We start from the raw sequence: 24,829 nt of genomic DNA, 5'->3' as shown, positions 1-24,829 counted from the left end.
GGATGTGCCGGTATGTGTATGTGTTTATGCATATCAACTGGGGTATCGCTGTCATCCGCCACAAAAGAAGTTGCCCAGATAGATGGATGTACCTTACTACTAGGGTTCATGGGCTCCGATCGATGCATACTAAGTACTAAGTTAGATACCTAGTGTAACGATTATTCAACTGCTACACGTAGGTATTTGCCTATCGTTTTGGGACAGTATCAGAGTTGTTATTCATGCAGAAGGGTTAGTACTTACCTAGCTTCTAGTTCTAGCATCAGGCCACATTGATGCAGAGAAATGCGAATATAGCCAACCTATATTCTTGGTCATTGGACTCCTTAGTACTGATCTTTTACAATACTCTGCATCGATCGATGATGACCTGTTACTACGCACGGTAGGTCACCATTTGATAATAGTACGGTCGATTCGTACTATTATGCAGATAGCAACGAGGTAGCTCCTAGGGAGAAAGAAACTCCTTGACTACAAATTAAAGCGTCAAAAATAATGAGACAGAGATCTCGCAAATCTATACCAAGCTCACGCTGATCTTTTTGTCATCTGAGACAAAAACGGAAGCCTTTTTGCCCCCGTACCTCGAGTACCTATTGACCTAGAGCTCTTCTTAGTGTGACTAGCTTCAAAGCCCATCAGCTCGCCTGCCTGGGCTAGCTCGCTGCTGAAGGCTTCAAAGCCATTTACTGCCAATAGCATCCCGCCAATGGAGACCCAGAAAAAATTAGAGCCGCCCGAGCTTTGATTTGCTTGTCAACCTGAACCTGCAACCTCTAAGCTCTTATTACTACCTACCTCCAAACTCGTCCTTCCCCATCACCACCGCTCATTTCTTTCTTCTCTTCGTCCTTTACCCTTCCCTCTTAAGGAGTCACCATATTAATACATCCTCACCATGGCGGCCGATATTGGTCAGATCGCTCAACTTCTTGACGCAACTCTCGATCCTACAGAGCATCGTAAAGGTACTTGATCCGTTGCCCTGTCCCACTACTTCGTTGCCCCGCGGTTTTGATTAGAAACTAATAAACAACCATCACCAACAGCCGAGACTGCCCTCAAGCATGAGGCTACCAAACCGCAGTACTCTCTCAGCCTTCTCAACATTGTCAACTCCGGCACCCTACCGCCAAAGACTCGACTCGCTGCTGCATTAGCCTTCAAGAATTTTATTCGAACAAACTACGTGGTCCGTCTTGCCTTTTTCTCGACCGACCCTGCCCAGAATACTAAATCGCGAACTCCGTGTAGGACGAGGAAGGCAACTATAAGCTACCTCAAAATGAGGTTCAAGTCATCAAGGAGCGCCTCATAGGCCTCATGATTTCATCTCCCCCCAATATTCAGGCCCAGCTTGGTGACGCTATTAGCGTCATTGCAGACTCTGATTTCTGGCGACGATGGGATACCCTTACCCAGGTGAGCTTGCAATATTGATGGGCAATCACAGTATAATGTACTGACATTTTTTGGCGTAGGAACTCGTCAGTCGGTTTTCCGCTACTGACCCCAAGGTCAACGTCGGCGTTCTCGAGGTTGCACATTCAATCTTTGCCAGATGGCGACCTCTCTTTCGAACAGACGAACTTTATATGGAGATCAATCATGTGATTGAGACCTTTGGACAAGCTTTCGTTCAACTTCTCGTGGTAAGTCATGGCGAGTGAATACTCTTGTCTGCTTCGTGCTCATGGTTTCTGGCGCATTAGACAACCGACAAGAAGATTGCCGAGAACAACGACAAGAAGGAAGTGCTGCATGGCTGGTTCGAGGCCTTGGACCTTCAAATCAAAATTCTCCATGACATGTCTTGTCATGATCTACCTCCTATCTTTGAGGAGAATCTCGGCAGCATCTCTGAGCTCCTTCACAAGTACCTTACCTACTCCAACCCCCTGTTGGAGACTGATGACGACACCGAGACGAGCATAGTTGATACGGTCAAGGCTGATATTTGCGAGATCCTCGAACTCTTCACCGTCAAATACGATGAGGATTTCTCCAAGTACTGTCAGCCTTTCATTGAGAAAGCGTGGAACCTTTTGTCTTCAACAGGCCCCGAGACCAAATACGACCTCATTGTCAGCAAAGCTCTGCATTTCCTCACCGCTATTGCGTCGTCTACACAACATTCAGGAATCTTCAATAGTGAGGATGTTTTGACGCAGATTGTCGAGAAGGTTATTCTGCCGAACGTGGCGCTCCGCGAATCGGATATCGAGCTATTTGAGGACGAGCCTATTGAATTCATTCGCAGGGATCTGGAGGGGTCTGATACAGACTCACGTCGTCGATCTGCTACCGATTTCCTTCGAAAGCTTCAGGAACGATTTGAAGCGCCTGTGACAACGGTGGTGTCCAAATATATCACTCACTACTTGTCTCAAGGAAGCAGTGATTGGAAGTCCAAGGATACTGCTATCTATCTCTTCCTGTCTATTGCTGCTAAGGGTGCGGTAACTGCTGCTCAGGGTGTGAAGACCGTTAACCCCCTTGTCAACGTCGTTGAATTTTTTGAGCAACACATTGCCCAAGATCTTGTTAGCACGCAAGGTATTGAACCAATCTCGAAGGTCGACGCCATCAAGTACCTCTACACTTTCCGAAGTCAGCTGTCCAAGGAGCAGTGGAAAGTGGCTCTAGGCCCTCTGATCCAGAACTTGAACTCAGATAACTACGTCGTCTACTCTTATGCTGCTATCGCAGTGGAGAGGGTGTTGTTTCTCACCGATGATTTAGGCAACCCCATGTTTCCTCGTGCAGACATTGAACCCTTCGCCAAGGATCTTCTCGGCCATCTTTTCAAGCTCATTGAAAAGGAATCAAGCCCCGCCAAGCTACAGGAGAACGAGTTTCTAATGCGTTGTGTTATGAGAATTTTGATCGTTATCAAAGACGGGGCTATTCCTCTGCTGGACAATGTGTTGACTCATCTCATCCTCATCACCAATGTTATGAAGCAAAACCCCAGCAACCCCCGCTTCTACTATTACCATTTCGAGGCCATTGGTGCTCTTGTCCGATATTGTGCCCCTAGCAATGCTGCTCTTTTCAACGAGAAGCTATGGGGGCCCTTCCACCAAATCTTGGTCGAGGATGTCACGGGTAGGTCACGCAGTTCCACGTTTGAGTATTGCTAACATTTCCTCAGAATTTATGCAATATGTCTTCCAGATTCTTGCGCAGCTTCTCGAATCTAGCCCCTCTGAGACCATTTCGGAGAATTACAAGGCCCTGTTAGGTCCTCTCCTAAACCCCACACTTTGGGAGACTCGAGGAAACGTTCCTGCGTGCACACGTCTCTTGTCGGCTGTCATTCCTCGGGCATCCCAGGCTATCCAGGCCGAGGGACAAATTGCGCCCGTGCTTGGAATCTTCCAGAAGCTGCTCAGTGGCAAAAAGTCCGAGGTACTTGCCTTTGACATCTTGGATTCCATTGTGAAGAGTTTTGAGCCGTAAGTCTTGCTTTTTCACATGCTTGTATTGATATCTAACCCTTGGTTACAGAGCTGCCCTTAATGATTACTTCGGTACAATTCTCAGGCTACTCTACACGAAGCTTCAAGGAACCCCTGCCGAGTCTCTGAAACTCCGCTTTGTCCGCTTCTACCATCTTGTATCTGCTCGTCTTGAGGCTGGCTATGGAGCAGACTACTTCATCCAGCAGTCAAACTCAGTAGAGGATGGTGTTTTCACCAAGGTCTACCCTGTTTTTGTCCTTGGTGAAACAGAGAAACTTGCACGCCCAGTTGATCGAAAGGTTGCAGTTGTCTCTCTTACCAAGACTCTGTGTGACTCGTCATCGTTTGCTCGACAGTTCGCGAAGGGCTGGGCCAACAGCTGTCGCAAGCTTCTTTCACTACTTGTTAACCCCCCTACTGTAGCTGCTGGCGCTGGTGATGAGGTCGTTGCGGAAGCAGATGTTGATGACATTGGCTTCGGCATGTCCTTCACTGCACTCAACACCTGCAGAGTATTGGCTAAGGATGATTTCCCAGAGGTTCTGGACGTCACCAAATGGGTAAAGGAGTACATGGCCAGCGCCAATCAGCGACATGGCGGCGCAATTGAGCGCTTTGTCGGTGAGCGATTGAGCCCCGAGGAGCAAGAAGCCATCGCCAAGTATATCCGATAAACTAGAGGGATGTGGTACGATGCATGTGGATGATGAAAGGGGGCCAAGGACATCCTTTTATGGATGTTGGATGATATTGAATGGACTTTACGAAGAATACCAGGACCCGAAGGGGGTTCGCAAATCCAATTGATGGATGACACGCAAGACAAAAAGGATGACAGTTGAGCAACCAAGCCAGTAACACGAATAGAGGACTGCGAAGAACCCACATCAAGCGAGGACAAATTCCGAGCTCCAGCCCCTGAGAACCATTCGCCAGTGATTTTATGTTCGTGACAATGCTATCACGTCAAAAGTAGTTTTAAAATGTATTAGATGGATGATGCTCTGGCCGTGGAATGACCCTTGTATGATGTCTATGGGGTTGTATATGCCAATGCCCATCAGAATCAAAGACACCGAGCAATGCTTGTGGAGACAGAAAGTCATCCGTGAACAGTAAACGCCTGGGGCCACGTACCCAATGGCCCCTTATCTCCGTCATAAGAGTCGTGACGATGCCATCGTTTGGTATCAAAATCATACAAGCAGCTAGGCTGCACCAAAAACTGCCCATATCCTTATCATATGCAATTGCATAACAGCAAAATTCAGAACTAGATATCGCTTCAGAGTCGTCAGAAACTTCAGCCATGGGATCGAGTATTGTGGGATCGTCTCAGTATGTGGTCTCGTTGGCTCTTGGAAATGGCAATCTCAGAAGAAGGTGCCATCTCTGCCGACAACGCTAACACTGTTGCGCCACCCACATCTGGTGGTGACATCACCAGAGTTTTGGTCTTGGTCTTGGTCTCGGGTGGGCACTGAAGTTCTTTCTGGATTCAGTGTCCCACATGGTAGGGGCGAGGGCTGGAGGTCGATCTCGCTGCTTCTCCGGGAACTCCTCCCACTAGCGTTCGTCTGGACGAACAGTAAGCTGCTGGTGCTCGATAGTCTTTTGGTAAATTCGGTGAAACTCAACCTTTTGGTAGCAGTGCTTGAAGTGGAGAGACGCTTGTCTCCGTTCGACCTCAATGAGGAATCATCAGACACCTTGCTTGGGGGTGCAGTCAATTCCAGCCTGGCCATGTTGGCAATCATTTGAGGGGTGCTGTTAGTCCTCTGTGTGGGGTTCGGCCTCGTTTTAGCATGTGCAGTGTGCGGTCGTATAGGAGGTGATTGGGGTATCACCGGAGTCCTCGATACCGAAGAACGGCTGGATGGTGATAACGGTGCTGGGTCACGACGATCAGCAATAAACTGCAATGCCCTCTGTGTTGTCGAAGGTATCAAGGCCGGACCTCGTCGATCAGGAACCCCTCCGTACGCATCCTCGTCTAAATCGTCCGAATCGCTATCATCATCCTGGCTAGAACTGTCAGAGGCCTCGAAAGCACTGCGCATTGCCAATTGTTGGGCTCGTTCGGCTTCTGCCCTCTGTTTCATTTTGTCGTCAGCTTCTCGCATCAATGCATCAAATCGAGCCAAGGAGCTCAGCTTCTCCTCGCCAGGCACCTCTCGCTCAGAACCAGGAATGCATCGCATCTGAAACGCTCTGTCCAAGATGGTCTCACGTGGCCCAGGCGGAGAGCTAGACTCTATCGCAGCGATAGATGGATGTGGCGGCTGAGAGCCAATACTGCTGCGACCGCGGATTGGCGAGCTCATTGTGGATGATCTTCCTTGCGCGGAGGTCCACCCCTCGATGAATTCCCCTTGATAATCTCCTGTAGTATTGACAGGGGATGGCAAATCAGTTGGAAGGACCGTAGTGTAGTGCTGCCCAGGGATCGGGAAATTCATTTGCTGAATTGGATAATTGTTGCTCGAAGGAGAGGAGACATCACTGCGTTTTGATCGTAAACTGGGGGATTCGGAACTGAATGTGAGGGGCCGCTCTCTGGTGGTGGTGGTGGTTGTAGTTGTTGATTGTGTGTTGATAGAGCTCTTATGTTGAAGACTCCGTGGATCAGACCGGCCAGATTTGTTACCACTGGTCGGCCGGGAGAAATAATCGGAGGCATCGCGAGACATCGAGGCAAAGGGGTTGGAGAACTGGGGTGACATTGGGCTCTCTGGACTCATCGGAGATTTTCGAGCAAGAATGTTGCGTGCCCACTCATGTAAACTGACATGATGATCGTCTGGAGGCGTGCGAAACCACAGGGTCGTCGCGCTAGCTTCTTTGCTCGATGATATGAGACCGGCAGCCCGGCTCGAACGTCGTTTCTTTTCTTTGTCGGCAACGGAGATGACGAGAGTAGGAAGAACGGGACCCTGTTTGCGATGATTGATTTGCTGGACCTGACAATCGGTGATAGAGTTCACTGGCCATTGCTGGATTGGCTCATTGTCGTCCTGAAATTCCAATGGGGTCAGCTGGGAGACATCAGGCAAGATGCTCAGGGGCTTCATACCTTGTGTTTATAGATGAGTATGCAGGATTCTTCTATGGGTAGTTTGGGGAAAGATCTACTGCCCCCAAGACTGTTGTTGCGACCGTTGGAGATAAACTGTGACTGACTAGGGCCACCTCTGGTGTTACGCCTACCAACGACAACATATCGCAGCTTTTTCGGAGGACTGTGAGTTTGGGTGACAAATAGAGCAGCGCGATAAAGGAGACTAACCTTCCAAACAGCTCTTCCAAGTATCTGGCCGCGTTCCGGAGGGACCAGGAGCATCCCCTCCAAGTTATCCATGGTGAGTGAGCACGGTAAGAATATGCGCAACGCAAACCATGGGAACAATGTCAAGTCGGACTGGTTGATGCCAAAAGAAGCCAGCAAGTGGGATCACAATCGCATCATGAGAACTGAATCATCAACGGAAGCCAATAGAGGGATAGAGTATCCCGACAAGCTAAGACTAGCAGAAAACAAACAAGCTCCCAGAAACAAAACTGAGAAATAGGGCCAATCGAAAACAAGCTGAGCGCAGAAAGACGAGACCGAAAAACCGTTGAGTTGGAATGCAGAGAAGAAAATCAGAAGAGTCGAAAGATCCAATGATGTTTGTGGCAACCGGACAGAAGCAAACTAAAGGGGACTCGGCCGGATAATGGAAGGTTCGGCAGCTGCTCGGAGACGGGACGGGCAGATCGGAGTAGCCAATTAAGGTACGCTACTAAAACGCAATGTACTCAGGACAAATTTAAGTTAGTCGTAGGCTTAGGTGCAAAGAGTAGTAGGTTAGTAGGTAAAAAGGAAGGTAACAACCGTCCCGTTGTCTCGTCTTGTCTTGCTCAGAAAGTCGAATGGGATACAAAAGGAGACCTAAAAGGGTTGGTTGTTTGATGAAGAAGGGTTTTCGTTGGCGGCTTACTTCCCTAGGTACCTAGCTACCTACTATACCTACTGTACCTACCTACGAAGGTAGGTAGACACAAACGTTAGTTACCTAGGTAGTTCAGCTCGTTGGCTGGCCGTCTGATGAGGTCCTCTTTCTTTCATCGGATTGGATTTCTTTTAACCGACCTCCACCAGCCCCTGTTGGAGATGGGATGGATGCGGGAAGAGGGGGGCCATGATGAGTTGGCCTCAGCTTCTGGACCTAATCCATCCTGGACAGCCCGTGGACGAGACATGGCTAGCACGGGGTTCACCTTTAAGGAGGATCCACCCTGGGAAGACTGGGGGGCACGAGGGTCGATGCGGGTGGACTGGTACTAAGGCAGGTACGGAGGAGGATGCGTTACAGCCAGGAGTCAGGCGAAATGAACTAAAAGTCTCGAACAGAAATGGAAGGAACAGCCTGAGCACCGCTGCACCGGTACAGTGGCTTCTCCAGGCATGCACAGTACTAGTATTTTAGAGTTCAGCGAACACAACTTGTCCGAGCCCAGGTCCATACAGTCTTGTCTAGATAGTAGGTAGTCACCAGCATCGCTGAAAGAAAGGAAGACGTACGGATAGTTGGCACGGCCTTTAACCTCCTCGATTACTACTAGGTCCCTACCTATCTCAAGGCCTGGGCAACTTATAGTAGTAAGTCCCTGCTGACCACAGTGCCTGCAGGTTAGTACCTACTTAGGTAGGTAGGTACCTAGTGACTAAAACTTTTAGGGGACTATGCTGGTCTTTACTCTTTTCTGTCTGTGGTGGGAGGACTGAGCGCAGATATCATATTGAGATCTTACAAAGTTTGAAGAAAAGTTAGTATCTGACCGTATTACCTGAGATCTTGCATCAACAACGTCGGGGAGCAAGAAAATAAGAACTAAACACACATTTAAGTTATGTCAGGAAATTCCCAATTATGGATAACTTTTGAGAAACTAGGCGGTTAGTCGGTCAAGAAACAGTTCATCCCAGATGAAACTGACTCGGGTAAGCCTGGTGGATCGACCATGTTACTCTATGTACGCCAGGAGAATTTGACATCTGATTATTTCCAGGTATGTACCCCTGTGCTTACATATGTGGTACCTACTTACCTTGTTTACCAGGTCGGAGGGGCATTTAGACGTGGGGACAATTCAATTCTCCTTTCCCTCAGGTCTTGAAGCTGTGGAAAAATAGTGTCTCAATGGGCAAAATCGGCGAGCAAATTCAGGCAGATAACTTAGTACGTAGAACTGGGAAGCTGTAAAAGAGACTCAGCCCATATATTGATAGGAAACCCCGTTCTTCAGTCCCCAGCGCGTTTGAAGCTAAGTACTGCCCAGGTGCCTCATGTAAGCTTGGTAGGGTAGGTACCTAAGATATCGTTCCAACCTGTTTGCTGCAGGGGGCACGATTCAGGATACCTTAGCGCTTCTGGCAAGATTGTGACCACGTTATTCTCTGAATCTGAATGCTCACCTCACCTTCGTAAGCCACGAAGTGACTTGGTGGGCCGATCTCGCCGCTGGAATCTCTCTGCTCAAGCATCTTCAACACTCCCAGCTACATCTTGTCCTTCCGACGTCTGATTGCCCGTTATTCCCTCCAAGTCCTCATGAGATACGGGTGTAAACTCCAGGCCCGTGTGGCCGCTAATGATAAATCATGTTTTCAGGTATTCCCGACATTGATCGGTCCCAGGAGAACTGGCAACTAAGTGTGGGGGATATCTGTGAACACTATATCTGAGAAGCAAACGATATGATGAGGGTCGTAAACCGAAAATGGAAGACCAACTTTCGCCCATGGGTTCCGTGCCCATGTCACCGTGCACATATGTACTGACGCTTGAGCCATTAATCATATTAACCCATGCTCTGGATCGCCTGGATGTTTCTCATCGCACGGTAATGCACTGAGTGCGGTATGTCATCTACAGGGATGCCCCAAGATCGAAAAAGCAAAGACCTGCCTTATATCAGTGTGCCTATCCGTAGTCGTAGTCGCTGCCTCCTGGTCTTTGAGTTGAAAGGAAAGAATCAAGAGCTTCAAGCCTCATCGACAGCGCTTTATATACAATTAAACATCTTCGGAGTACATTTCAATCACGATCCATCTTAAGTGTTTTGTCGGTTCTTAAAGAGCCAGCACGTGGCCAAGGTCAGCACATCTGGTTGCTCTAACGCTGCGCTACCAACACAGGCTCTAGGGCTCCATCGAAGATACTCAAGATAACTACCCAACCCTCAGAGCGCAAGAAAATACAGGACTTTATTTGCTGTGAGGTGTCAAAATAAACTCAGCAAAAGGTATCCTAAACTTAGCAGAGATACCCTAAACTCATACTACATTCCCTAAGTCTTTTTATCATTCAGGATTAAGGTCCTGGGGTTTTCCCTCCAGGCCTACCTAACTAGGTACCTATTGTTTGATCTGGGACGCTGTACGGATAGTCTGCTATGGATGGTATCTATCTAATGGACAGACTGGCAGAGTCCGTCGCCCATTTTACACGCGGCGCCGGCCCATCCCGCCACGATGGCCAAATTTTTTATAACCAAGGTAACATTAAGGCATTTGTACACATGTAGCACTGTAGGTATGTAGTTCGGTTAACCAAAGCAACGGATTTTCCCCCGGCAGTAGACTGGTGTTCGTGGCCACCATTCAGCCTTAACCTATGTTTGAGTATCAACAATGTACGGGGTAGGAGAAGTCGTTAACATAGAAATGATATAGCACTCACTCTTTGATGGTGCTGACTGTTCCTTTGGGCTAAACGTCTGGTTGCATGGTACAATACCAGGCAGTCAGGCACGGAGTACCTAAGGCAAACACAATACAATTACGGAGTACATACAATGAAATCCAAATGCCCAGCCCTCCGGCGGCCGTTCCTGGTCCAATAAGCAGGGGTCATGGAAACATCAAATCCTGTCGGGATATTTTCAGGGGTCTCAAGGTGGCATCGACATCACTCTGGTCTTTTGCTCTTCGTCCTCTTCTTAGAGAATACAATTCCTCCATGTATCATCGTCAGATAACACGATGCCTAGCGACAGTGTTCAGAACATAAAACAATATCGAGTAGTCTTCTATCCTCGCGTCAGTGCAATATTAATATGATCATGGCCCTGTTCGGAACAGGCTTGTTGACCCCTTTCTTCCTGTTGAAAGACAGGCTGACGACTCAAACAACATCTTTGATTGTCTCAACAATATCAACTCTGCCTCCACTTCGGCCCTTCCTTTCTACCTCGGCCTTGCTCTACATCCGTCTTTGGTTCCCGCGTCGTCCGTGAGCCATGATTGCTCCAACGTCAGGGGGGAACAGCCGTCAGGATCTTAGCGTCTCTACGGGGTACATGGCTCGATAAGCCAGGTTCAGAACCATGTGTCGACAGGGGTTCAAAGGAAGCCAAGGAGGAGAAGTCTCGATGGCAACGAATAGACAAATCAATAATCAGTTCCGAAAATCGGGATTACTCTATGGCTTTGCGTATGTTATTCTGTGCTGAATCAAGTGGAGTGGTGTTGATTCGCTTCACCATCCAAAATGCATCGGCGGCGGCTCTGAGGGATTCATTGGGATTCGTACATAAGGCATAGCTTGTCTTCTAAGTTGAATCCTCGAGAGGAACTTCGAGTAAGTTAATCTTTCCCAAATCTGCAAAGAGGCTCAACTCTTTCATCCGCCACTTTGGATGTCAAGAAATGTATTCCGTAGGACATCCGAATTTTTCTGACTTGCTAATTACTTTAAATGCCGCCTCTTTGATCCGTCTCTTGGTGTGGATGGGATGAATGATTAGGGTACATATATCCAATACATTCCTTCAAAGTCCACCAGTTAAGGCTTATGACTTTGTCTCCGGCCGAGCACTTTGACGAACCTATAGCTGAGGTCGTCGTGTATTATCCACAGCCGCAGAGGCCTGTTTGAAGTCGGATAAGGGCTGTGTGATATCAGATTTAGATTTAAGTCCCCCGAGCTACATGCAGATAGATCCATGAACATCTGCTCGTGTAGCCCAGTATCTCAGATGCTGTTGTGCGTTGATAGGCTATTGAGTGCCAACCATGGTTCAGTACCGTGTCGACTCCTTGACTATTTCTAGTATTGCATTTGCTAGATTGTAATTCTCTCAGTTTCCATCCAAGATCGATCTTGCGGATGCACAAATGGCGTGCCGTCCCGCGCTTGGCCTGGCCACCATCTCAATCATCTGCCCTGGTCCCAGTATCGCAAGGTCAGTTCATGCAGGCACTGCTAATAGTGAACTCAATTTTTATATTTAAGCTGAGGAATCTTTGTTCTAAATTCAGGCCTTATATAGGCAGGCCAGAATACTAAATTAGAAGAATCTGTAGAACTCCAAGTAACAAACAACGAAGGCAATCAGCCTGCATAACAACTTTGTTTTATGGTATTAACTAGTTGTGATTGCAAGAATTCGTTCTGATCACATCATTGATAGCCGTCAATGTACCGCGCCTTAACTACCAACCTAGGTGACCACTTTTGTTAGAAATGTTGTGAGGAACGATTTCGCAGTCTGTCTTGTCCAGCGCAAGTTAAGCTTTCGCACATGAAGGACACTCGCTCCCAGGTACCAAGGTCTAAACGAACAGAAACCGGGTTGTGAAGATGGGATTTCACATTCATGCGCCTGTCTACCTGAATACGGCAGGGTGAGACACTTAACATATTCAGACATCTCGTTTTACACATCACCCACCACCCAGACCCAACGCCGAGACAATCAATGACCGTTTCCCCGATTCGTCAAGGTCCATGATGATTATGATCGTGCCGGCGTAAGTAATCTTGGTGTGTTATACTTCCGTATATCCGCTTCCATCTACTCTATAAGTCAAACGCAAAGCACTCCCACCGTGTTCTCCCTGCCAAAAAAAAAAAAAAAAAAGTCACTTGAATGCGTCAGGAGTCTTTGACGTTACCGCATTCATCGTTCCTCTGCTGTCCAACCGTTGCCTGCTTGATTATGACGAGCCCTTAATTCAACACTGGCCGTTTTGTTGGACCAACTGGGATTCGTGTTAGCTGTTGACTTACTCATTGGGTCTCCGTGGTAACGCAAGAACACTCACATCTTTATTCGGCCATCGTCTCCCGCTGATGCTAGCATATACGAGTCGGTAGGATTCCATGCAACAGCATTGCAGCGGGGATGATGGCCATGTAGGCGCTCGACTGCCGCACCCGTGTTTTTATGCCATATAACGATGTTACCATCTTCACTACCACTTAGGACAAAACTCTCGTTGGCTCCACCAAACGAGCATCGAATCAGATAGTCACCGCCTGTATGACCGAAAAACTTCTGGACCGAGTTCCGCGTCAAGAGGTCAATGAGCTGAGCTTCACCGTCGCACTTATTGACAAGAAGATGACGTGAGTCTTGGCTGATGTTGACTGATGTCGGTCGGGCTTTAAGTTCCATATCAAACTCCAATTCTCGTGTGACAGCGTTATAGACGTGGATTGTCTGCTGATTGTCCACAGCCACGAGCCAGCGACCGTCTGGCGATCCACATAGGTCCTGGACTCTATGCTTTACCCCCCACTCGTACTGCTCACTCGTATCCAGGTTCAGAGTTCGAAGGCTGTAATTAGGATCTAGCGTTCCAACGACCAGTGACCGACTGTCCTGAGCCCAGACGCAGCCGCTCACAGGCTCCTCGAATTTAGGAAATTTCCGGATCAAAGTCCCGTCCTAAGCTCGCTGTTAGTGCTGCATTCGGGTATGAGAATGAGGAGTTGGTAATAACTCACATTGGTAGTCCACAATCTTGCATGCCCGTCCCTCGAGCAGCAGAGAATCAGAGAATCGTCAGGGCTAAAAACAATGTTTCCGACGCCGCCATCATGGCCGTCAAGAGACTCTAAGACCTTAAATGTGCGTGTATCCCATATCATAACTTCTGGACTACTGCCGCACGCCGCCATCTTGGCTCCGTCATGGGAGAACTGTACTTGCCAAATCTCATCGGCCATATTCGAAAGCTCCAATGCGACCTCTGTTGGAAAGTTGCGTCTGTCACAGAAGTGGTCTGAGTAGAGCGAAGGTGATAACGCTTCAGTATGGTATAGACAGGTGTCGATCTGACTCTGCTTAACCTGCTCAAGAAGGACTGCCAAGCGGTTTTCAGGGAGCATGACCGACGGTGATATGCATTCTTCACATGTCAGCAGGGAATCGAACAATTCAACAGAATACGTACTTGATAACTCCGAGAGCAACAGCTTTCGAGATTGGCCATTCGCACCATCCCACTCGGCCTTTGCCATAAGATCCTCGACCGAACGACACATGAGTAGACCTGATAGGAAATGCAGTTTACCAGTGTCATGGGATAACGGGGTCAACTCGCTTCGAAGTACTATCAGAGCCTTGCTTGTATCTTTCTGCTCCAGAAGTTCCAGAAACTTCTGCTGTCGTAACCAAAACCTCATGGCGTTGGGATCCGCGCCAGGTGCTAATACAAGGCCATTACCTAGGCCTTCAGTCTCCAACGAAGCGCCAGCAAGCAACTCTTCGGCCACGGGCCATGACCCGGTCAGAACAGCAGATCTGAAGCCGGCTACGGTTGGACTTTCCAGTTCGTACCCACTCTCTTCGCTCACATTATCTGCAGCAGTCCGGTATCCCATGTCTGATAACGCTTGTATCAATAGTCGGGTTACCTCCTCACGATCATGACCAAAATACTTTGAGGATCGTTCGTTGCGTCTGATGACCGATGTGTTCTTATCTCGAGCTGAAGATCCGTTCATGGCAGTCTTGTTACCGTTTGTGACCCCTGAAAACACTTCACTTGATCCATTAGATATTCCTAAAGGAGCACCATTATGGGGATCAAGAATGTCACTGCCACCCATGGTGACGTTCCCTCTTCGTCGCTTTGCCCTGGGCTCAGCGATAAGATGACCGTCTGGCGTGTAGGATCGGCCGGTTGACGGTTCGAAACGGCGGTCAGGAGCCGGGGAGCGTTGACGTCGTCCGAGTATCCGAGCCGGTACTTGACCCGGAAGTCCTTCAAATCTGGCAGCCGAAGAATCTATATTCGCGATGCCAGTCTGTGTCTGATTCCGGTTTTGTCGATGGGGTTGGGGCGCGGTTGCGTTAGCCGGGGAGGCGGCGGAGGAATGGGCGGAAGCAGTAGTATTAGAAAAGTTCGAGAGTAGATGTGGCGTGTCTGGATCACTGGAAGTGGTGTCGTGGAGATTTGGGTGCGATGGCTCGCCGGAGGAGTCCAGGACGGCCTCTCCGCGGTTTCCTGCCGCGGTGGAATCTGGGGTAGCTTGATTAGTAGAAAACTGGCTTCAACCAGAAAATGCAGTTCAGGCAAAGTAATGAAACAACAATAAGGCGAGCACGATGACAAAGGGCAGGATGGATGTGAAGAGTCGTGGTATTGTGATGTAAGGTAGGTAGTGTAGGTATGTAATGGATGGTGGTTGGAAGCGGGAGGTGGAGGTGGTGGCGCTTGATAGGTAAGGTAGGTAGGTAGGTAGGTAGGTAGGTTATGTTAGCAGCTGGGGTCAGTTAGTAAGGAGGTGTGCATGTGACGAGGTAAAGATGCTAGAGGAAACCGCCGTCTTGATCTCTTATAAATTAGTAGCTTGAGAAAGCCAGATACGATTCATGTCAATATTTATGAGTTCCAACGAGATCATCAGAGCTATCACTGTGGGCTTATTGACTACGTCCGCAGCTATGGTGTTATGTGTTGAGGTATGGCAGAGCTGTCTGGAGAAGCATCCAAGGGTGTTCACGGCTCCCAATTAGCACCCCGACAGGCGACAACAGAGGTGTACAGCACACCCAAGCTCATCTGCAACCCAGGTCTCCCCTGGAACAATTGCTCATTGTGGCTGACATTGAGTGGCATAAACACTGGGAATTATGGATCAGAGGGCGGAATGAGTGGAGGCCTGCGAGACGAGATAACCTATTCAGCATTGGCTCTGTTTCCTACCTACTTTGATATCCGATCGCTTTTGATAGGTATTTTTCTTTCTCATGCCCCAAAGAACGAATTATATAGGCATGCATTCTCTTGTTGACTGCTAACCAACTCAGAGACCGCATGGAACCTCTTACCCATCCATCAGTTAGCGTCTCTGGCTTAAGACGCAGTGTTACCCCCACACCACTGCAGCCTTAGCTGATGACGTTCAAATCATATCGTCACCGCAAATGATGAGACACTCCCGAGTCCTGGACTGCGCCTGGCTATGTGAAATCCCGATAATGTCTTACAGTGTGCTTTTCTTCGAGAGGGTGACCAGAAACTTTTATGTTCTTACTGCTCCTCTGCGGCAAGCCAATACACGTCCTACCACCATGCTGACAGTTCTCGAGCAAGCTACTGTATCAGTACCTGTTACTTTGGTAGCTACCCATGTACAAGCTTATCATGCACAAGACGGACATCTTGTGGCTGTAGCTCATCCACTACTTCCGTATTTCATGCACATGACCCTTCCCCTATACCATGTCAGGGTCTGAAGACAACTTCTTTTTCTTTTCAAATCAACAAATTAGAACTGAGGCATGGCTATCTAAGGTCTATCGCCGCCTGAAGACTGGCATCGAAAGACACGGCAAGAACTGATTGTATAAGCAAGGGTCTAATAGTGCAAGTGTCCTTGAAGCACCATATTGAAATATGCAAAGCACCAACGAAATATGACTGACAAAAACAAATGAACCGCTCCTAGGTTTGGCTGAATAGCATCACATACATACTAAACCCAAAGTCCATTCTAGGTCGCTTTTTGAATATACCTTCGAACGGGTACCTGGGGTTCGAACATCTACCGGTGCCTATATCGAGGCCTCCAGCCGGGAGACAGTATCGCCATGGTTTCTCTTAGGTATGCCGCCTCCAGGAAGGCAACCATTTTTATCTTTGGGGACCATCACAGGCTGACGTGTTCATCAGGCTACAGAGTTCTGAGCTTCCAGCCAGAATGATATTCAGGGCCGTCACGTGCAGTATCATTGATGGGAACGCTAAGCTTTTGGACCAGTTATGTAAGGCAATAAAAGCTGAGGTTGGGAATTCCTGCGCCACACTATGTGGCACAATGTAAGGACGTAATGCGGCGCGCAATGCTTAGTGCCATTAGGCTCGTGAACTCGCTGTCGTCTTGGGAGTTCCCTCCTTTATTCTAGCAACACCACCCGTCTCTTATATACAACGACCTTGCACCCCCGAACGCTGTTCATTCTCACGACTTGTACGCCTGAAAAACTTACAGACCAACCAGGGCTGCTGTGGTGCCCTGTTCCAAGCTTCCGCAACGTTTCCCGTTATCTTTTGCCTCGACCGCTTTCTGGAAGTTAAATAAACTATTAACCCTCCTCCCCCACCTATCGTTTTCAACTCGCTCGATTCTACGCATCGTTCAAGCGTACACAGTTTCAAGCTGGAAGAATCAACGAACATGAGCGGCACCCTTGCTTCGCAGGGCGGCATTTCAGATCCCGCCCTGATCCAGTTAGTCACGATGCCTACCCTCCAACTCTACCCTACCTCTAACTTCCATTGATAGACTTGTCAACAAGCTTCAGGATGTTTTCGCGACTGTTGGTGTCAACAACCCTATCGATTTGCCTCAGATCGCCGTGGTAGGAAGTCAGTCAAGTGGAAAGAGTTCAGTTTTGGAGAACATTGTCGGTCGAGACTTGTGAGTTGCTGCATACCGCCTCTGTTAGGTCGCCATGAGACTGACCGCCCCTCCTAGCCTGCCCCGAGGCTCTGGTATTGTAACCCGACGTCCCCTCGTTCTTCAACTCATCAACCGTGCGCCCCAGAGCAATGGAGTCAAGGCCGAGGAGGTCGATACCACCAACGACAAGCAGGCCAATGCCGATGAGTGGGGAGAGTTCCTTCATGCCCCTGGGCAGAAGTTCTACGACTTTTCCAAGATTCGAGACGAGATCTCTAGAGAGACAGAAGCCAAGGTTGGACGAAATGCCGGCATCTCCCCCGCTCCCATCAACCTTCGTATCTATTCTCCCAACGTCCTCACTCTGACCCTGGTCGATTTGCCCGGACTTACCAAGGTCCCAGTCGGCGACCAGCCCCGCGATATCGAACGACAGATCCGGGAGATGGTTCTCAAACATATTGGCAAGTCCAACGCCATCATACTTGCAGTCACTGCCGCCAACCAGGATTTGGCCAACTCGGACGGTCTCAAGCTGGCACGAGAGGTTGACCCTGAAGGTCAAAGGACGATCGGAGTCTTGACCAAGGTTGATCTGATGGATGAGGGAACCGATGTCATCGATATTCTGTCGAACCGTGTCATTCCTCTTCGACTGGGCTACGTCCCCGTTGTGAATCGAGGCCAACGAGATATTGATAATCGAAAGGCCATCAACCAGGCGCTCGAGGCTGAGAAGAACTTTTTCGAAAACCATAAGGCATACCGAAACAAGAGCTCATACTGTGGAACTCCCTATCTCGCGCGCAAACTTAACCTCATTCTCATGATGCACATCAAACAGACCCTACCTGACATCAAGGCCCGCATCAGTAGTTCTCTTCAAAAGTACTCAGCTGAGCTGGAAAGCCTCGGCCCCTCTATGCTCGGCAACAGCGCCAACATCGTTCTGAATATTATCACCGAGTTCACCAATGAGTGGCGCACAGTTCTGGATGGTAACAACACTGAGCTGTCCAGCACCGAGCTTTCGGGAGGTGCTCGTATCAGCTTTGTCTTTCACGAGCTTTACTCGAACGGTGTCAAGGCCATTGACCCATTTGATGTCGTCAAGGATGTTGACATCCGTACCATCCTCTATAACTCTTCTGGATCTTCTCCAGCACTATTTGTTGGTACTACCGCTTTCGAACTAATTGTGAAGCAGCAGATCAAGCGATTGGAAGACCCCAGTTTGAAGTGTGTTTCTCTCGTATACGATGAACTTGTTCGAATTCTGTCACAGCTTCTTGCCAAGCAGCTTTACCGCCGGTACCCTCAACTGAAGGAAAAGATGCATGGCGTAGTAATTGCTTTTTTCAAGAAGGCTATGGAACCTACCAACAAGCTCGTCAGAGATTTGGTGGCTATGGAATCATGCTACGTCAACACAGGCCACCCCGACTTTCTGAACGGTCACCGAGTAAGTTAATTCGCTTCTGAGCTTACTTGAAATGGCTCTAAACTGATATCTCAGGCAATGGCGATGGTGAATGAGCGATACAACCCCAGCAAGCCTGTTCAGGTTGATCCAAAGACTGGCAAGCCACTTGCATCAACCCCCCGGGCTGCCAGCCCGACAGTCCCGGATCCTGATAGCGCCGGCAACTCGGGCTTTTTTGGTAGTTTCTTCGCGGCCAAGAACAAGAAAAAGGCCGCCGCTATGGAAGCTCCTCCGCCCACTCTCAAGGCTTCTGGTACCCTGTCAGAACGCGAGAATATTGAGGTAGAGGTTATCAGTACGTTTAGATGAAGGGCTTGGCATCTACGGCATAATACTAATGACTGTACAGAGCTCCTCATCTCCTCTTACTATAACATCGTCAAGCGAACCATGATTGACATGGTCCCCAAGGCTGTCATGCTGAATCTTGTGCAGTAAGTGTTTCGCAGCCAGAGGTTCCGTCAAATCCCCTAATATCAGCTATAGATTTACCAAGGACGAAATGCAACGAGAGCTATTGGAGAACATGTACCGTACCGACACATTGGACGACCTTCTGAAGGAGAGTGACTTCACAATCCGACGGAGAAAGGAGTGCCAGCAGATGGTTGAGTCTCTCTCGAAGGCCAGTGAGATCGTCAGTCAAGTACAGTGATGTGGTGATGGACGAAGACTCGTATCATGACTTCCCTGCTCAGCATCGGGGTCAGACTGAGCCCTTCTGCCGCTTCTCCACCTACGAATTAACCGCCCCAGGGAGTTCACTGCCCAGCAGTCGTCTCCCGGCCCCTTCTCATGACGTCCTAAGCATCACTTTATTTATATTTTTCGATACCACACTTTTCAGGGGGAGGCCTAAGTAGACTGCTTAATGACTTATATTGGGATGCATGGCTTGGCCCTTACATACAACAGGGTTTGCAGGCGTGGTTTTGTCTTGGGGCGCTGTTGATGAAGCGGGAGTAAGTGGCGGTAATGTGTTGGCCGGACAGCTACTGGCTTGCGCTTTCTACCAAGCTTACTTGTTAGCTCTGAGTGGATTGTGCAGAAAGGTCCTGTTGTAGGTAGAATATATAATCATTGCCCTTCTGAGTGTGCATCCAACGCAACTCTCTTTGGTGCCAGTGTCCTAACACACCAATTACCTGGTCTTTCTACCATTAGCGCAAGCCAATGGTGGCTTGTATAAAACACGACACTCATACTCAGTACATGTTACAGCTTGGAAAGCTCCTTGAGTACAAACCCTCCCCGCTCCAGTACATACTCAGTTCCGTTCTCCCATCCCAGCCATTTCCTCAAGACTTCTTCCCCCCCTGCTCCAGGCTTCAGCAGATTCGCTCTATAGCCGTCTCCGGGTACACCTGGGCCTTGTCCAAGCCGAGCTGGGTCTGCAAGTCCTACGCCCTCTTTCATGGCAAGACAGGGCGTCTCCCGCAAGGTCACCGCCGGTCTCTGGTCACCTTCCCGCTTAGGGTCATTCTCTAGTTCACTATACTCCAGCACAGGGGTGCAACACGCATCTGTACCATCGAAAACTAGTTCCCACTGGGCACGAGTTTTACTTCGAAACCTATCTGTCATTAAATGCCGAAGCTCGGGCCAGCGATCTCTGTTGTGCTGGTCCTCTTCCCATCCTTGACCAGCAATCTCGAGCCCACTTAAAAGAATGGCAAAGAATTGCGGTTCAAGAGCTCCGACGGCGACATATTTGCCATCCAATGTCTCGTAAGTGTCGTAAAAGGGAGCACCTCCATCGAGCAAATTGTTTCCTCGGCCACTGTTGCCCACTATCGTCTTGAGCGCCATTCGAGGAAAAGTGGTCAGATATGAGCTTCCATCTACCATATTTGCCTCGACAACTTGCCCGCGGCCAGAAGATTGTCTTGAGATGATGGCCATTAAGATACCTTCAAATAGCATCGCTCCTCCACCAGCGAAGTCAGCCAGGATGTTCCACGGCGGATGTGGCTTCTCGCCATCTCTGCCCAGCATTCCCAGTGTACCTGAAACGGCAAGATAGTTAATGTCGTGACCTGCCATGAGTGCGTACTTTCCATCACGACGGAACCCAGTCATGCGGCCATATATAAGTCTTGGGTTAAGACGGCACAGCTCATCCGGACCCAGTGAAAGTTTCTCAAGTACGCCTGGACGAAAAGGATCAATGAGGACATCGGCCTCAGCAACAAGGCGTCTTATAAGCGCAACGCCCCGCTCTGATTTGAGATCCACGGCTATGGAGGATTTATGCCGGGCTAGCATATCTTCTGTAGGCGCAGATGCGTCGGGTCGAGCACGGTCTATGCGGAGAACCGAGGCGCCTGCGTCAGCGAGCAACATGCCAGCATAAGGTCCTTCAAGAAAATCGGTTTATCAACTTTGCTCTTTCATTTGTATTTGATGTACTCACCAGGAGCAAGACCAGCGAATTCTAGCACCTTGATGCCAGTCAAAGGAGGATGCTGCAACATGGTAGGTGATGTTGAAGGTAAGATGAGATTAAATATGCAGCAGAAGGGCCAAGCCAAGGCCTTCACTTACATAGGTAAGGCTAAAGGAATAATATCTGACTTACAACTAGAACGAAGGGGATATATAAGATCCAATGCCTAAGTACCTACTAAGGTAACAATTCCCCGCGGTAACACCATCAGCCGAGGTTCCACAAGTGAACAATCAGGAACCATAAATTAACCCAGACTAGGTAACGCCGCAGCCGTTCAGTCCCAGATCCTTGGCTATTTAATGTTACATGCCGAAGTGGAGACGGCTATGAATGAACTTCACTGGAGATACGTGAGATCTTGGATCAAATTGAAGCGGCAACTCACACCAAAGAAATTTTGGCCAGATTGAATTACCACCTCTTCCCCAGAATGAGCCCTTGAAACTATCATTGAATGATGTAGCTTAAGTCCTCCCCAGTCTTGAAGAGCGAGACAGAATAATGATACCAAGTGATTTGGCAAATGGCCAAAGTTTGAACAATTCGAAAGGACCAAGCTTAGATATAATCCAGTGGACCAAGAACACATGTCACAGCGCTCTCATTTTCTTTGAATCAAAAGTGTCATGTTTCATTCTTCGTTCTATCGGGCTAAAAAGGAGAAAAAGTAAAAGGAAATAGGTGAGAAAAAACTATAAGATCCAGGCCCACGTCTATCGTGAAGAAAAACAAAAGTGATCCCCTTCTTGAAACCCCGCCAACGCCCAACAGTATGCAAGCCCTGATAGTAGCCAAGAATGAAACTCCGTTCCATGCAGAAGTAGGTCGACATTGGGCGAGACAATCGTGATGAGAAGATCAGAGAGCCTTGATGTGAGCCCAGCTCGGGTATTGCGGTCTTTTTGATCGATCTCTTATCTCGCTCCAGGCATCCTTGAATGACTGTTTAGAACCAATCACCCTGGTCGTGCATGGCCTCGGCGACCTTGATGAAACCGGCGATGTTGCTACCAGCAATCAAGCTGGGAAGCTCACCCTCCTTGGCCTCGACGTACTTCTGAGCAGTCTCAAGACCAGCGACAAAGGCGTCCTTCATGATGGCCTTCAGGCGGTCATCAACCTCCTTCTCAGTCCACTGGATACGCTGGCTGTTCTGGGCCATCTCGAGGCCAGAAACAGCGACACCACCACAGTTGGAGGCCTTGCCGGGGGCGTACCAGAGCGCCTCAGCACCCTTCTCCTTGCGGTGAGCCTCAAAGACATCAATAGCCTCAGCAGTGCAACCCATGTTGGAGCCCTCAGCGACGATGAAAGCGCCAGCATCAACGAGAGCCTGTGCCTCCTCCTTGCTGACCTCGTTCTGAGTAGCACTGGGGAGGGCAATGTCGACCTTACCAACATGGACCCAAGGGCGGGCGCCCTCAATCCATGTGAACTGTCCATCGTGCTCGAAAGTGGTCAGGGCTTGGTGCTTGATCTTGAGGGCAGCAATGTTGTGAATTTGCTCGGGTGTGAATGAAGAACCCTCCTTAGCGACGAGAGCACCCTTGGAGTCGGAAAGAGAGACAACAGAACCACCAAGCTCGATGATCTTAAGAGCAGCGTATTGGGCGACATTTCCGGAGCCGGAGAGAGCGACACGCTTACCCTCGAAGGTGCCACGGTTGGCGTGCTTGAGCATGTACTCGACATAGTAGACGAGACCGTAGCCAGTAGCCTCAGGTCGGATCAAGCTACCACCCCATGAAAGACCCTTTCCAGTGAGGACACCCTCCCAACGGTTGCGAAGCTTGCGGTAGGCGCCAAAGAGGTAACCGATCTCTCGGCCACCGACACCAATATCACCAGCAGGAACATCAGTCTCGGCACCAATGTGCTTGGACAGCTCAGTCATGAAAGCCTGGCAAAATCGTCGAATCTCGGCATCAGACTTGCCCTTGGGGTCGAAGTCGGCACCACCCTTGCCACCACCCATGTTGACTAGAACAATGTTAGCGAGTCTGGTTCATTCACTTGTGCCAATGCCATCGCCCCGCAATATGCAGGGACTAGATAAGCGCGGTGCTGAGGTCACTTACGGCCAGTCAGGGCATTCTTGAAGATTTGCTCGAAACCAAGGAACTTGAGAATGGACAGGTTGACGCTGGGGTGGAATCGGAGACCACCCTTGTAGGGGCCAAGGGCACCGTTGAACTGGACTCGATAACCGCGGTTGACCTGTAGGTTACCCTTGTCGTCGTTCCAGACGACACGGAACTGAATGACACGCTCAGGGATGGCGGCCACAGCAAGGGCAGTACGATACTCGGGGTGCTCGTTGAAGAGAGAGCTGTTCTCGAGGGCAGAGGCGAGCTCTGGAGATTGCAAGTCAGGGTTTGTGTTCTCATTGATGTACATAATGGGTTACCTACCGCCATAGGCCTGCTCGAACTCGGGCTCTTGGGGAAGGTGAGACATGGTGTTCAGCTGCATTTGGGATGTGTATCGAAAGTGGTGATTGATAAATAGATTCCTGCTGGGAACGAGATTGCGAAGAGATTCGATACACTTTTCGAGACGTGTGAGTGTGAGATAAGGAGGGAGGGGAACCGTCTTGAAAGCGACGGGAAGGCGAGGTTTATATGGTTATCGAGGGCTGCAAAAGAATGGCAAGAGATGGTCGCTTGGGTCACTCCATCACTCTTTCCGTCATGGCATCGAAGTCCGCGTCCGCATCCGATACAAGACCGATGCCAGGACGGGATAGATACATGAACGCACCGCAACGCAGCGTGGCACGCACGGCACGGCACAAACATGCGACAATTCGTGTTCAGAGATAAAGGACGGGAGTCAGAAAAAAGCTCACTCGATAGGCAATCGCGTTGCCATTATCCCATCTAATCGAGTGACAAGACACACCCTAATCTCTGTCGTTCCCGATAAACCCCAGTCTAGCGTTACACCCCACATCGACATCGACAAGGAGCCTCATCACACACCCCTGGGGGGGAGGGGAGTTCCAATTTTGTCCAATGCTGTCTGATTGTCTGGAGTTGGGGTTATGGTTGTGGTCTTGCAAGTTGAAGAATTTGGATGTGGTAGACATAGACGAAACACATGTTATCGTAGCATGCCCTTCCTTTTCCTTTTCCTCTTCATCTACCATTCGAGGTAATAGGAAGACTCAAGCAACCGCACAAGATTCATGCCTCACTTTCGCAACTCACATGTGAGAGCACTAGTCAATCTATTACTACTACACCAGGGTCTTCACAGCTGCCGTGAGCTCCTCCGTACAAACTCCGTTTCTTCCCCACCATCTCATCTGGCCAATGGATCTCGGGCTCTCATATGTCGCGCGCCTACGGGTACCTTATTAGCCTCCCATTCTCACGGGCAACCAGGGCATGGTCAACCTCCGATATTCGCTCGTTCACTCCGGCAATGTAGGTCCTGGCTGCCGTCGTACCATGCCCTCTGTAGTAAAGATCAAAGACGCCATGTTTTCAGCCATTCATTATTCATGATACGGTTCCTATTAGCCAACGCCCATTATTCCAATCCATTATCAGATCCCCTCCATTCGCTCTATACGGAGTACAGCACTTCACCTCCACGCTTGCCACCGTCGCTCTTAGACTTGCGCGGTGGGGGTTCTGTAAATTACATGCACATCTTATCTTGGCTTGTGTGAAATCATCATCGACGTTAATCCGTTCATCAATGCCTTTATTAATCACTTGCAGTTCCTGCTCAGCGCCAA

The 24,829-nt window shown here is 49.2% G+C and overlaps 6 protein-coding genes; 2 read left to right on the top strand and 4 right to left on the bottom strand.

The window, feature by feature from the left end:
• Positions 1-904: 904 nt before the first annotated feature.
• On the top strand, positions 905-4,144 carry FFUJ_02674 (probable importin-alpha export receptor; the record flags this gene model as incomplete). XM_023574433.1 has 7 exons in its annotated part: positions 905-974; positions 1,056-1,198; positions 1,261-1,428; positions 1,488-1,658; positions 1,719-3,114; positions 3,161-3,464; positions 3,517-4,144. The coding sequence occupies 7 exons, from the start codon at positions 905-907 to the stop codon at positions 4,142-4,144; spliced, it is 2,880 nt and encodes a 959-aa protein (XP_023427786.1).
• Positions 4,145-4,843: 699 nt separating this feature from the next.
• Positions 4,844-6,828, bottom strand: FFUJ_02673 (uncharacterized protein; the record flags this gene model as incomplete). XM_023574432.1 has 2 exons in its annotated part: positions 4,844-6,484; positions 6,544-6,828. The coding sequence occupies 2 exons, from the start codon at positions 6,826-6,828 to the stop codon at positions 4,844-4,846; spliced, it is 1,926 nt and encodes a 641-aa protein (XP_023427785.1).
• A 5,588-nt stretch (positions 6,829-12,416) lies between these two features.
• FFUJ_02672 (related to WD40 repeat-containing protein) lies at positions 12,417-16,242 on the bottom strand (the record flags this gene model as incomplete). XM_023574431.1 has 5 exons in its annotated part: positions 12,417-12,498; positions 12,562-13,187; positions 13,247-13,650; positions 13,696-14,766; positions 16,227-16,242. The coding sequence occupies 5 exons, from the start codon at positions 16,240-16,242 to the stop codon at positions 12,417-12,419; spliced, it is 2,199 nt and encodes a 732-aa protein (XP_023428786.1).
• A 685-nt stretch (positions 16,243-16,927) lies between these two features.
• Positions 16,928-19,290, top strand: FFUJ_02671 (probable VpsA protein; the record flags this gene model as incomplete). XM_023574430.1 has 6 exons in its annotated part: positions 16,928-16,980; positions 17,036-17,170; positions 17,228-18,614; positions 18,669-18,930; positions 18,985-19,069; positions 19,122-19,290. 6 exons carry the CDS (start codon positions 16,928-16,930, stop codon positions 19,288-19,290), a joined length of 2,091 nt encoding a protein of 696 aa, XP_023427784.1.
• A 560-nt stretch (positions 19,291-19,850) lies between these two features.
• Positions 19,851-21,109, bottom strand: FFUJ_02670 (probable alpha-methylacyl-coa racemase; the record flags this gene model as incomplete). XM_023574429.1 has 2 exons in its annotated part: positions 19,851-20,992; positions 21,049-21,109. 2 exons carry the CDS (start codon positions 21,107-21,109, stop codon positions 19,851-19,853), a joined length of 1,203 nt encoding a protein of 400 aa, XP_023427783.1.
• A 921-nt stretch (positions 21,110-22,030) lies between these two features.
• On the bottom strand, positions 22,031-23,541 carry FFUJ_02669 (probable glutamate dehydrogenase (NADP+); the record flags this gene model as incomplete). XM_023574427.1 has 3 exons in its annotated part: positions 22,031-23,064; positions 23,163-23,438; positions 23,496-23,541. The coding sequence occupies 3 exons, from the start codon at positions 23,539-23,541 to the stop codon at positions 22,031-22,033; spliced, it is 1,356 nt and encodes a 451-aa protein (XP_023427782.1).
• Between the last annotated feature and the right edge of the window lie 1,288 nt (positions 23,542-24,829).

Source organism: Fusarium fujikuroi, chromosome FFUJ_chr03 (assembly GCF_900079805.1).
Source record: "Fusarium fujikuroi IMI 58289 draft genome, chromosome FFUJ_chr03".
NCBI classification, from domain to species: domain Eukaryota; kingdom Fungi; phylum Ascomycota; class Sordariomycetes; order Hypocreales; family Nectriaceae; genus Fusarium; species Fusarium fujikuroi.
This window is presented reverse-complemented; position numbering and strand designations above follow the sequence as displayed.